This window comes from Chiloscyllium plagiosum, chromosome 16, assembly GCF_004010195.1.
Source record: "Chiloscyllium plagiosum isolate BGI_BamShark_2017 chromosome 16, ASM401019v2, whole genome shotgun sequence".
NCBI lineage: Eukaryota > Metazoa > Chordata > Chondrichthyes > Orectolobiformes > Hemiscylliidae > Chiloscyllium > Chiloscyllium plagiosum.
The window spans coordinates 68,828,279-68,842,779 of record NC_057725.1 but is presented as its reverse complement, the minus strand read 5'-3'; the positions used below and the strand labels follow the sequence as shown (position 1 = coordinate 68,842,779).

The window sequence follows — 14,501 nt, the reverse complement described above, 5'->3', positions numbered from 1 at the left end:
GATGTTAGGGGTGGGTTCTTTACCCAGAGAGTGGTGGGGGCATGGAATGCGCTGTCTGTGGGAGTGGTAGAGTCAGAATCTTTGGTGACCTTTAAGCGGCAATTGGATAGGTACATGGATGGGTGCTTAAGCTAGGACAAATGTTCGGCACAACATCGTGGGCTGAAGGGCCTGTTCTGTGCTGTATTGTTCTATGTTCTATGTAAGTTTGCAGATGACATCAAAGTTGGAGGTGTAGTGGACAGTGAAGAAGATTACCTCAGTACAACAAGATCTCGATCAGATGGGCCAAGGATGGAAGGTGGATTTCAGTTTAGATAAATTCTGATAAATTCTAAATTCAGATAAAATTTAGATTCATTTTGGAAAGGCAAATCGGTGCAGGACTCCCCTTAATGGTAAGGTCCTGGGGCTTGTTGCTGAACAAAGAGACCTTTGAGCGCAGGTTCTTCGTCCCTTAATAGTGTAGTCCAGGTTGATAGGCCATTGAAGAAGGCATTTAGTATGCTTTACCTTATTGTCCCGTGCATTGACTATCAGCGTTGGGAGGTCATGTTGCAGTTAGGCTGTTATTGGAATACTATATGCAATTCGGGTCTCCCTCCTGTAGGAAGGATGTTGTGAAAACATTTACCAAGGTTAGAGGATTTGAGCTATAGGAAAAGACTGATTAGACTGAGGCTGTTTTCTCTGGAGTGTCAGAGGCTGAGGGGTGACCTTATCGAGGTTTACAAAATCATTAGGGGCATGGATTAGATAAATAGACAAGGGCTTTTCCTTGCGGTGGGGCAAGTCCAAAACTAGAAAGCATTGCGAGTTTTGAGAAGATTTGTAGCTCATGTTGAGGTTCTGGATGTAGGTTTCCTCGCTGAGCTGGAAGGTTCATTCCCAAACGTTTTGTCACCATACTAGGTAACATCTTCAGCCTCTGGGTAAAGCACTGCTGGTGATTTCTGCTTTCTATTTATATGTTTGGGTTTCTTTGGGTTGGTGATATCATTTCCTGTTCTTTTTCTCAGGTGTGGTAGATGGGGGTCTAACTCGATGTGTTTGTTGATAGAGTTCTGGTTGGAATGCCATTCTTCTCGGAATTCTCGTGCAAGTCTCTGTTTGGCTTGTCCGAGGATGGATGTGTTGTCCCAGTCGAAGTGGTGGCAAGAGGTCTGAGTAGCCCACAAATCCACCAACACACTAAAACAGCAGCTAATGATCTTGAAAGACTCTATACAGACAACAAGCAAAAGTAATGTCATTTACAAAATACCGTGCAAGAACTGTAACAAACACTACATTGGACAAACAGACAGACAGAACACTAGCCACCAGGATACATGAACATCAACTAGCCACAAAACGACATGACCCTCTCTCACTACTATCCTTACACACAGATGAGAAAGGACCCCACTTCGACTGGGACAACACATCATCCTCGGACAAGCCAAACAGAGACACGCACGAGAATTCCTAGAAGCATGGCATTCCAACCAGAACTCTATCAACAAACACATCGAGTTAGACCCCCATCTACCACACCTGAGAAAAAAAACAGGAAATGACATCACCAACCCAAAGAAACCCAAACATATAAATAGAAAGCAGAAATCATCAGCATGCTATGCCCGGAGACCCACTGAAGATGTTACCTAGTAGGGTGACAAAATGTCTGGAAATGAACCTTCAAGCTCAGCGAGCAAACCTGCATCTAATAGGAATAGGTTTAGGGTGAGAGGGGACAGATTTGAAAGGGATCTAAGGGGCAACTTTTCAGGCAGAGGGTGGTACGTGTATGGAATGAGCTGCCAGAGGAAGTGGTGGAGGCTGGTACAATTACAACATTTAAAAGGCATCTGGATGGGTAAAAAGAATAGGAAGGGTTTAGAAGGATATGGGCCAAATGCTGGTAAATGGGGCTGGATTTAATATAGGACATCTGGTCAGCATGCATGAGTTGGACTGAAGCGTGTGTTTCTGTGCTGCATATCTCTTGGCTCTAAATGCAAACTTGTTATCCTTAACTGTTTAAATCTGAAAGCTGTATATATAATTTAAACTCCTGACTTACTCTTGACCTTCAAGTCATCTTTAAGGATGCCTAGTGCTGTGTACTTGTCTTGTTTAGAGAGACCATTATAATCTGAGCTGTGGCTACCTCTCTTCCCATTCCCAGCAGCATAATTAGGCTTCTCTTTTTGATCTGCAGCTCAGACCTGTCTGCTAACCCCTTCGTTCTAGGCATTATTTCATTGATAATACATTTAATAATTAAAATTTGCAATGAAAAATTAATCTGGTGTATATTTTCAACAGCTCTTTGGCATTTAATTAATGCCGATGGCAGCTTCCTGTTCCTATACCAGTGCTGATCATGTAGGGGGATCTGTTGTTGTGATGCCACTGATTTATGGATTACTACCCATTCAACCAGGCCGGTGCTGGCCTGCAGGCAGCTGAGCTGTATCTTCAGCAGAACACTGCGTTTCTCTTAACCTTTGGTTCCTTGGCTGTGTGAGCTTCCATCCCCACATCTGTTACCTCTCAAGAACCCAGCTGAAAATGAATCAAGTGGGGATGATAATTATACACTGGTTGCTTTCTTTATAGCTGGTTGCTGTCTGCTTCTTGTTTCAGTGCCTATTCTCGTGCCCAATGGTTTTTTTTGCTGCTCTCTAACTGCAAACAAATTTGAATGAATTATGTGTTTAAAATGAACAGCTGTGTTTCTAGCTGCTGCTGGGGTGAACCGTGCTGAGTTTGTGGAAAACATACACTCGCTGGGCTGCATTTGGGTTGTCAAAGATCTTACCTGTCCCTCTAGCTACGAGTGCTGTGTCATTCTGTGTCTGCTTTGGGTATTTTGAGAAAAGCTGCTGGGTGTCCAGTTGGTATTTTTTTTCTCATTGTGGCCCTGCCCCATGGTTGTTTTATTCTCCCCAGAATAGACATTGAGCTCCACGGGGAGATTCGGACTCGGGAGCAAGCAGAGACATTTATTTACTGCAAGTTCTTTAAAGTTTTGAGAAGCATGTTATTCACCACGAGTCCCTCTAGCTGTTAATTTTAGTGACTGCCATTTCTTCAGTAATATCCTTCCTTTTCTGCAGATGAACAAGAGGATGCATCTGATCAATTATTTGTTAATTCGAGTTCAAACAGTACAGATAATGGAACAGCAAAGGAACCTGCAGTCCGGACTACAGGTAGCTACTTCCTGATTACATTTCTGAATGGCCTAGCTGTCGTATCAAGATTGCACCACAAATTAAATTGTTTAGCTATCTACCCTATAAGCCATTTTAAATGTTTGTAATTTTCAGCACTTATTCTTGTCCATATTGCACTCCATTTTTTGTCGTTTGACCACTCACTTAATCTGTCGTGGTTCATTTCTGTTCTACAGTTCACATCTAAGGTGAACAGCTCAATGTGAACTGTTGCCAGCAAATTGTTGCTGACTCCTGTAGTGGGTGAGAGGAGGAAGAAGCCGCAGATAATAGCTATTTTTATTTGTAATCCTGGCTTGCAGGTGGGTTGGGCTTACTCGGAGCCTACACAGACAGCGAGGATGAAGATGGTCCTGACACTGAGCCACAAGAGGCAGAGCCACCGACTGGCAAACCTGCAGATATCGACAGCACGTTGGCGAACTTCATGGCGGTGAGGATTAGGTTGACCTTGCAAGTTCCGCGCACAGCCAGCGTCTTCTCTTCCTCTCTACTCAATGCCCCCACCCTGAGCACAGCCCTAATTTCGCCCAGCTTCCATTCCTACATCCTATGTTAATTAAGTTTGAGGGATTTCTCTTCTAAGGTACTATCCCTCTCTTCTCTGGACAAGCTGACATCAATCCTTCCTCAAAACGTTAATCCTGGATTGCTCTGTCAATGCAAACCACTGCACATTTCCAATTTCAGTCTAGTCTTCGAACATGGCAAGTTTTGAATTCTCCCAGTCAGATTTCCTTTGCCAGAATAGTGTCAAGACAAGTTTCTTCATATTCAGAAGTCACTTCCGATATCTCCCTGCCATCCTTGTCCTTCCTTCAGCTTTGATGTGATTTGCCTCCTAATTTACCCTGCTCCAGTAGGCATCTCCTGTTTTAGCTAGGAAGGACTGCACATACTTGGTTCTCATTGCATTTTTATTGATCAGGTCTGTAAAATGGGTTCTGTTTCTGTTGTATAGTTCTCTGGTTTTCCCTGAGGATCCAACTTCGCCACCTTCCTATTTCTCATTGATATATTCATGCTATCAATGTTATCCAAAAGTACATTAACTTGCATATGTATGTTAGCAACCCCGCTTTGATTTTCCCCATTACTTCCTGCTGTTGTTAAACCGTGGGAACATTTGCCCAACATCCAAATTGTTTGCAAACTTGACGTCATACTTCAACCAATCAGAGACCTATTACTAAGACTACCTTTTCCCACTTCTGTAACCTAGTTCTAACTTTTTCTTTGCTTTCCCACTGCTGAAACCCTCATTTGCCTTGTTACCCATAGTCTCAATTATTCCAGCTCACTCCTAGCTGGCTGCACGGTTTCTATTGCAGCAACATTCAGATTCTGCTTTTGATATCCTAATTTGGAGATGCTGGTGTTGGACTGGGGTGTACAAAGTTAAAAATCACACAACACCAGGTTATAGTCCAACAGGTTTAATTGGAAGCACTAGCTTTCAGAGCGCTGCTCCTTCATCGGGTTGTTGTGGCGCATAAGATTGTAAGACACAGAATTTATCGCCTTTCCTGCTTGCCTGCATTTCTGTAGGAACTTGATGTCTGTTTCGATATGTGCAATCTTGGAGATCCTGTTCACTTTAAGCCAGCAGTTAAGCAGGTTGTAAATTCTGTGTCTTACAATCTTATTCTCCACAACCACCTGATGAAGGAGCAGTGCTCCGAAAGCTAGTGCTTCCAAATAAACCTGTTCGACTATAACCTGGTGTTGTGTGATTTTTAACTTTGATATCCTAAATTGTCATGTTCTATTCATGCACCACCTCATGTTCGCCGATCTACTTTGGGTCCTGGTTAAGCAGTGCCTTGTTTTTAAAATCTTTACTTTTTTTTCTCAAATTCTTCCGCTATCTCATCTGTCTTTGAGAGCTAGTCCAGTCTAACAAGCTTCTGAAAAATCTGTGCTCATCTAATTCTGTCCTCAGTATCTCAAATCACTCCACCCTTGATGACCATTCATTCAGCTGGTACCTTAAGCTCTGAAATTTCTCCCAAAACATTTTCACAACTCTTGTTTTCATTCTTTAAGATGCTTCTTAAAAAATAACTGATACTTTTAAAGCCCATGCAAGAATGAGTTTTTGCCACATATATCTCTCTCCATTCCTCCCCCTAAACTAAGAGCAAACTGTTTCTCCCTCCTCTTCTTTGTTTCCACCCTACCTATTTGCTGCACTGCTCTTCCACCTCAACCAGCCTGCCATCTTCATGGCTCCCAACTCCCACAAATTGGAGAATGACTGCCAGTTCCCGATAGACTTTATGTTTTGGTTTTAGTTGTTGGAAATGTATTACCAGGAAATGTTGTATAGATAATGAGTCACTGTTGTAAGCCCTTGTCCATGTTCGAATGCATGTGAATTCATAAGCCTCACAGGGATTTGATCGTTTTGCTTTGTAACAGTTGGCCCTTAACAAATCTGTCTGTGCTCTAAACTTCTGCCTGGTAGATTTGCACTTGTGACAGAGAAGGTGAACAAGTGCCTATGGTTCTAATTCTGAAAGTTGTGCACGCTGGAGGAAGGACTATAGCTCTGGGCAGATAAAGCAAATTATTACATTTATCTACAGTCCTTGATCAACCACCCCATGTTTCCACATGTCAAGATGGAATTTCATTCACTGTCAATTTCAGTTTTTCCCTTTAGTTCAAATTGCCAACATTCATTGTCTCTCTTTTCTGAACTAGTAAAACTCATTCTGGTACTTCAGCAATCAAGGTGACTATTCTTGACAAAGAGCAGTTTCAATGAATCTGCGTGTTGAGCCTATTCCATGTTTTGACATGTCTTTAGGATCAATTAGAAGTCGTAGGTGTTATGTGTCAGTAACTCATCTCCTGACTTCCCCAAAGCCTGTCCATCATCGACAAGGCATAGTCAGGAATGCTTGACCCCATTCAGGACAAAGCAGCCTACCTTATTGGTACTGCATCAACAAATATTCATTCCGTCCACCACCAATGTGCAGTAACAGCAGTGCATACCATCTACAAGATTTATTGCATTACATCACTTGGAGCTCTTTAGACAGCACCTTCCAAACGCTCGATGACTATCATCAAGCAGGACAAGAGCAGTACCACCTTTGAGTTCTCCAAGCTTTCACCATCCTGACATGTATAATATATGGTACAGTTCAACATCCTGGAACTTTAGCACCATGGGTCTCCTTACACCACAAGGCCTCAGCAGTTCAAGGAGGTAGCTCACCACCATCTTCTCCATGGCAGTAAGGGATGGACAGTAAATACTGGCCCAGCTAGTGACATCCACATGCCACAAGCACATGGAAAAGAATGATGGAGCCTCTGTTTTGCTGAACTATCCTGAATGTGCAGTGTGTGTTTGCCCTTTGGCACTCATCTACAGTGTAGTGGTCGGAGAAGTGGCTGTTCAATTTCATTCTTATAATATTTGAGAGTGTCAAACGTGTCCTGGTGGTAAATGCATTTCATGGAAGTGATTACAAGAATTGATCGTCACAAATTAGTGTTTGTAGCCTATAGAGGTCCTCAGGTAGTGGGAAAAAAATGATTACCCAGGTTTTCCCACAGACTTGGCGTAACAGAGACTCCACCCTACCTCTTTACATAGCACTTTGTTTTTCACTTTATGCTAGACACTCTTTCACCTGTGCATTTGTTTTCACTTGTACTTTGTCCTGTGGAACAAGGCTGTTATGCTAAATTGTTGATGTATTTGCAATTTTCTGATAAGATAGCTGTTGCAGTAGCATAGATTGGAGTTGAGCCATTTACCTGGCAGGCAAGGCACCACCCCTTCAGTTGCTTTCAGAATGGTGATAGGACCCTTAAATCATAGAATGTGCCATTTACTAATGAGAAAGGGGACGTGGTTGCCACGCTGATCCTTCCCACTCCTGTCGCCATGGATATCTGGGTTCACCAACACTGCGTCAACTGGGATGGCTTCTAGCCAGGAAATTCAAAGGGCAAGCTCATCATCTAAAGGCAAGTGACTTGTTATTTTCTTCAATCAGGGTCCGATGTAGTATTTCCAATCCTGATCAACAAATGCCTCACTGCTTCTTTCAAGCACCTCACTATGTTTCATATCCGATTGCATTGCAGATGGTCTACAGGCGAAAGTGGCAATCACCTTCCACTATCATTGTCCCACAGAAAATAAAGACATAGGCAACTAGTTACACCTGTTCTTTGATGTTATAGGGTTGATTTTTTGATTGTTACCTGTATGTTCCCTGTTTAGTGCAGCTTCTCTCACTCCTCAGGACCATCCATTAGGAGTGGGGAGTTTAAATCCTCAGCTTTCAAGACTAGAACTAAATATGTGGCTGACTGAATCCAGTTACAACTTGACCATAGGAGCAGAAGTAGGCCATTCAACCCATCAAGTCTGCTCTGCCATTCCATGCATAATGCAATCTTTTCCATCTGTATGCATAATCCTTCTTATAATGCAGATCCTGGATCAAGGGTATAAGGATACTCTGCATGGGAAAATGTGGCCTGGTTTTTGGATGCCAATCAGAAATGGGTTTTGTGGAAGATTGACTGACTGACTGGGTGGATGCTGACTGGATATTTTCCCTTGTGGGGGTATTTAGACAGGTGCCCTGTTTTCCTTGCTTAAGACTAGGAGGTTAGGAGAAATTTGGAGGGTCATCTGAGTTTGGAATTCTCTTCCCCATAGAACAGTGGAGGCCAGAACATTAAATGTGTTCAATTCTAAGTTAGATTGTTGATCTACCGAGAGTCTAAAATTATAAGGGTGCATGGGAATGAGAGTTGAGGTCATGATCAGTTCAACTGTGATCTTATTGAAGGGCACACCATGCTCAAAGGGCCAAATGGTCTCCTCCTCCTGTTTCTTGTTGAACTCTTTGAGTCCAAAAGGCATCATTGGGTTGAGTGTGGGCTGAATCAATGCTTGTTCAAGTGTCATGTTTGTATTTCTGTAAATGCAGGAGATTGATGCAATTACAGCACCCATGCCTGTCTCTGAATCAGTGGCTACTCCCACTGAGACGCCACTGCCAGCACCCACACCACCACGACCAGAACCCACTGCTCAGAAAGCTGCAAACAACCATAAAAGCAGTGAAGTGAATGCAACAGTGGAAGGCAGTCACGTGGGAACTGATTGGCACTACGATACACAGTACTCACTTGCTGGAGGTATGTAATTGGTACATGTCCAGTACATTGGAGATCTGTGATTGATTAATATTATATATGGTGCTCAATGACTGTAACTGTTCATCATTGACTTTTCTGAGCATAGGAGACCAGTCAGCCTATCAAGCCTGTTCCACCTTCTTGAAATTTCCAATTTCATCCCATTCCTCTCCCCTGTAAACCTGCAAATTAGACCTTATTATGTATATTTTTAGCTGCCTTCTGAACGTTGCTCTAGAATCTGATTCCACCTTTATTTATAGGCACTATGTTGTGATCTGAAAAACTAGGTGATGAATTTTTCCTTGTTGCCCTTCACAATTATTTTAAATCTCTGACCGCTGGGTGCTGGTATTTTTATTTGAAAGAAAGCAGTGTCCCCCTATTTGCCTCAACATCTGGGGAGCATCCCAGCTTTACATTTAATAATGTACATTAAGGGGGGGGGTTAGCATGCTTACTTTGTTTTTGTATCCAGTACCGTAATCTGTTCCCTCTCTCGATTTAATACTCCCAAATTTGATAATCATTTGCAAATTTGGCAATTGTGCTGCCTTTGTCTAGCTGCTAGCCCCTTTTGATAAGAAAATAATAGTCCAAAAATGGAGCTCCATGGAACCTGTCTGGTCAGAAGAATGTCTTTCACCGCTATGCTCAACCTCCCATCCCTCAGCTAATTTCTTACCCACCGTACTGTCATGACTTTAATCCAATGAGCTTCGAATTTTCCAAATAAATCTGTGCTGTGGTATATTGTTAAATATCTTTTTGGAGGTCTATTTATACAACAGCTGATACTGTTAAATAAGGATTTTGGATTTGGCAGGTGCTATATGAGGAGCCTTGCTGCATTGCTTCTTATAGATGTTACACACTGCTGCATTGACACTGAAATAAGTGCATATTGAAGGTGGTGGATGGGATGCTAATCAAAGGGGTGTTCGATTCTGAATAGTGTCAGGTTTCTTGACTGTTGATGGAAATGGCAAGTTGAGAATATTCCATCACATTCCTGCCTTGTGCTTTATAAGTAGTGGGCAGGCTTTGAGGAGTCAGGAGGTGAGTGCATGGTCCTCCGCCTCTGACCTGCTTTTGTAGCCAGACAATGGACAGGTAGTGTCCAGGTTGAGAATGGGTTCCATTCTGGAGTCCGTTCACAAGTTGGGACAAAATGCAGGACAATATAAAGCAGCTGTTTGTAAGTATGGGGAATGTTAATGTGCCACATCTTTAAAATTAACCTTGTATGGGATTTGCATTTGTAACTATGAGCATTCATCAATCGGGGAACTGGTCCAGTTCAGTTTCTGGTCAGTAGTTACCCCCCCAGGTGCTTGGTAGCGGGGATTCAGTGGTGGTAATGCTAGCTGATGGTTAGGGTAGTGGTTACATTCCTCTTGTTGGAGACAGTCATTGCCTGGCACTTGAGTGGCATGAATGTTACTGGTCTTTCCTATACATAAAGTTAAAAATCACACAACACCAGGTTATAGTCCAACAGGTTTAATTGGAAGCACACTAGCTTTCGGAGCGACGCTCCTTCATCAGGTGGTTGTGGAGTACACAATTGTAAGGGGCAGAGTTTATAGCAAAAATTTATAGCAACTTTTGAAGGAGCAGCACTCCGAAAGCTAGTGCTTGCAATTAAACCTGTTGGACCATAACCTAGTGTTGTGTGATTTTTAACTTTCTACACCCCAGTCCAACACCAGCATCTCCAAATCATTCCTTTGCATATTTTGGGAGTTCTTCTCTTTGCCCTCCATTCTTTCTCTCTTAAATACGGGCTTTCTGCCTATCCACAGTGCTCTGGGAAACATAGAACTCATTGTAGCTCCATTTCCAAGTTGTTGGCTGATCACTTATAACTGATGGAACTTTAGAATTCCTGTCAAAATCTAACTGATATGAGGTACATCTTCCTGCCATCTGCAACAAATTCTTAACATGGTTTCTTTCATATACTCCATTGCTGCTAGAGCTTTCTGCTGTCAGATTCATAACTATTATGTTTTTATTCACACACTCATCTGAATTGTTCACTAGTGAGTTCTACGCACACCTGAATCCAGATCTCTTTGATCTGGATCTCCGATTTCTTCCTCTGAATCCTTTGTTTCATATTTGGTTTTGAATACATTATAACAAAGTTAGGGGTAGTTCATGATATCCATAATATCTATATCTTGTACTTTGTCTTTACTATATGCTATTGTTGACTGACAAAATCTGATTACCAAATCTATGATGTGAAATGATTTATTTCCTTAAATCTGTGGTCACTATCTCATTGAAATCTCTTGCTAAGGATAGATTTGTGTTAGGTGGTTATGGTGTCTTTCAATGTTTGTAAATGCTGCAGTTATTGCTTATCTTTGAGAACTTGATTGCCTTCCACGTCTCTCATTCCTGCACTCTTTGCGAAATGTTTTAATCTTTGAGAAAGCATGTGCATATGCAATTCTAATATAATTACCTTCGTTTCCTAAGTTTCTATCCCCCAATGTTCATAACACTTGTTTAATTTCCCGGTTGGAGCGGTTATTTTCCGTCAAAGGAATACAGTAGTGTCCTGATTGTGGAAATTGCAAATTCAGATATTTCCAAATACAAGAGCTTTATCGTCTTCCATATCCAGTTGCATCTGTTTTCTCCATTGATAATCTACTTTAATAACAAGAATATTTCACTGAACACTTCATCCATGCTAATTAAATGATTAATTCTGGCTATTTTACAAGGAATAGGCATCTTTTCAAAGATTTTGTGAGCAGTCGCAAATTTGAAACTAGTGGAAATCTTCAACTTTGTCCTGATCCTTTTTACTAAGTGTCTCAGTAGCATGTTATCCATATGGGAGATATGTGCCTGCTGTTCAATGCTGCACAATTGCAAAACTGCAGCCAACACGTTGATCACTGATCTGAAGCTTCTAGTGACCAATACAATGCCCTCTCTTTGATCTGGATCTCTGATTTCTTCCTCTGAACCCTTTGTTTCATATTTGGTTTTGAATACTTTATAATAAAGTTAGGGGTAGTTCATGATATGGTCGTACTTTGAATCCGACTGCTTCTAGTGTTAATTTGCTTATTGTAAATCCCAAATATTGTTCCCCTCTCAAAATTTTCCATAATATCGCTGTTCTCGTTTCTAATAGTACAAAAAGAGAACTATAACTATCAATTACGATCTATACCTAGATGCTGAAAATGTGTTGCTGGAACAGCGCAGCACGTCAGGCAGCATCCAGGGAACAGGAGAATCGACATTTCGGCAATAAGCCCTTCTTCAGGAAGGGCTTATGCCCTTATCCATATGAGAGATATGCGCCTGCTGTTCAATGCTGCACAATTGCAAAACTGCAGCCAACACGTTGATCACTGATCTGAAGCTTCTAGTGACCAATACAATGCCTCCAGCAACACATTTTCAGCTCTGATCTCCAGCATCTGCAGACCTCACTTTCTCCTCGAAGATCTCTACCTAGATGGTCTCACCAATTTGTTAATGTTGTGTCCTTCACTTGTGTTGTATCACCGATAGACCCCTTTGTGCCATGCGTGCTGCTGGGAAGGAATACTTGCCCGGGAATTTTTTGCGCTTCTAACATACATTCTAACAGCGTATATTTATCCTCACATTTAACTCCAGTCAAAACAAGAGATTTGTCCATACTTAATACTTTGGCACAGTCCAATATCTTAAATTTGGAATTTCCAAATGAATTTTTTGTAGTCTTGCATCCAGCCTCCTGAATTCTGTTATGTACCAATTGGTACTACTAGCCTCAGTCTTTCTAAATTTGTCCAAATCTGACTATGCATCATTAGCCCTAAGTAAATCAGCTTTTTAAGTATGGAAGTTAACAAGCTGTCTAAATCTTCATCCATGATCAATTCTCCAACACCTTGCATCTTAACTTACCTCTGTGTGGTGACAAGAGTACTCTTTAGTAAAGAAGTAACCCAATTTAACTGCATTCTTCCAATTTTAATAAGGTTCATTTTCAGAAAATAGGGGTGTGCAATCATACCCTGAAACATATCTCAGTATGCCAAAGGATAACTATTTAAATAGGATTCAAGATCACATGAGAGAGCTTCATTTCACTCTGCCACAATCCATAAATCTCACTCCCTGCCACTGGTTACAAGCTTTCCATATTTATATATACAATTCAGACCCAATTAACTTCTAATTAATACACCCATCACTTTTTTTCCTCATTCCATTAGGTGTAAAAATCTAGCCAGAATGATCATGAAAGTAACAAAAATCTGGCAATTTCCAACTTGAAATTTTCAAATTACTATGCTGCCCCGACATCCCAAACACTGCAGGTTTTGGAGAATTACTGATTTACACACCTTATGAAACATAGAAGGAGCAGGATTAGGCCATTTGGCCCTTCAGGTCTGCATTGCCATTCAATATGATTAAAGCTTATCATCCAACTCAATACTCTGTTCCTGTTTTCACCTCATACCCTTTGATTCCTTTAACTCTAAGAACTATATCCATTAACTTTATGAAAACATTCAATATTTTGGCCTCAACAATTTTCTGTGGCAGAGAATTCCACAAGTTCATTACTCTCTGGGTGAAAGGATTCTCCTTGGTCCTGAATGGCCTACCCTGTATTCTTAGACTGAGAGCCCAGTTCAGGACTCCCTGAGTCATCAGTCACATCCTTCCTGCATTTACCCTGTCAAGTTTTGTTATAATTTTATGAATTTCAATTAGATCCCCCTCGCCCATACTTCTAAACTCCAGTGAATATACAAGCAGTCTCCAGATTGCGAACGAGATACGGTTTTGAGTCCGTTCGCAAGTTGATTTGTGCACAATTTCGAATAAAATGCAAGACGCTGCTTTTAAGTACAGGAAATGTTCGTATGTCAGACTTTTGAAATTAATCTCCTGTATAGGATCTCTTTGTAAGTATGAGTGTTCGTAAGTCAGACATCTAGCAATTGGAGACACCGTTAGTTCTAACCAAACCAATCTCTCTTCATACATCAGTCTTGCCTTCCTAGGAATCAGTATGATAAACATTCATTGTACTCTGTCTATAATCAGAATGACATCCTCAGGTAAGAATGTCAAAGTTGCACACAATGGTCCAGGCGTTGACTCACCAAAGTCCTGTACAATTGCAAGAAGACCTTCTTCCTCTATACTCAAATGCTGTTGCTATGAATGCCAATACCATTTGCTTTCTTCACTGCCTGTTGCTCCTGCATGCTTGCTTTCAGCAACTGGTGGACAAGTCCATAGTATTGCACCTCCCCCTTTCCCAAACTTCTGTCATTCAGATCACTTCCCTGACTTTGCTGCCAAATGTGGATAACCTCACATTTATCCACAATGTTCATCATCTGCCATGCATTTACCCTCTCACTCACCTTGCCTAAATCACACTGAAGGATTTCTGCATTCTACCAGCCAGGTTGGTATTGTGTACAAATGTAGAAAAGTGCTCCCTACTTTTAAGAGAGGGAGAGATTTCGTTCTGACTACCCTAATCAAATTCTTGAAGTATGTTTAGCGCCACCTTTCAGTAATCTATGCATGAGGGAATGCAAACCTGCACTAAATGACTTCTCAGTTCAACTACTTCAGTCTAGTAGCATTGGTGAATCTGGATAGGTCCCCTCTAAGGTCAATATAACTACCTTAGTGTATGCTTTATAAATTGAATACAATATTCCATGTAGTGTTTAATGGGGCATACATTTTGTAATCCAATTGCTTTGAACTAAAGGCTAGCATTTCAGGAGCCTTTTACCTTCACCTTTGTGTCTAGCCACTAGGTTTTAGTATTTTTACATTTGGATCTTTAAACCTCTCAACTGTGTAGTTCCGATGGTACATTTAGGAAACTACGTGAAGAATACACTCTTACACGAATCCTATGATTTCCCATTTTTTAAAATTAATTTGTGAGATGTGGGCGTTATTGGTTAGGCCAGTATTTATTGCCCAGCCCTAATTGCCCAGAGGGCCGTTAAGGGTCAGTTGTATTGCTGTGGGTCTGGAGTTGCACGTAGGCCCGAGCAGATAAGGATGGCACTTTCCTTCCCTAAAGGATGTCAG

General features: G+C 41.4%; 1 protein-coding gene across 2 annotated transcripts in view; it reads left to right on the top strand.

Moving 5' to 3' along the window:
* Positions 1-14,501, top strand: part of fnbp4 (formin binding protein 4) — a 39,797-nt gene that overhangs the window by 8,265 nt on the left and 17,031 nt on the right. Inside the window, exons 2-4 of one of the 2 annotated variants that reach the window (XM_043706300.1) lie at positions 3,105-3,200; positions 3,527-3,657; positions 8,192-8,402. In XM_043706300.1, the coding sequence (XP_043562235.1) occupies positions 3,105-3,200; positions 3,527-3,657; positions 8,192-8,402 (438 nt within the window). Of the gene's footprint in view, positions 1-3,104; positions 3,201-3,526; positions 3,658-8,191; positions 8,403-14,501 lie in introns of those variants that run through there. The other variant, XM_043706301.1, reaches the window with a different exon arrangement.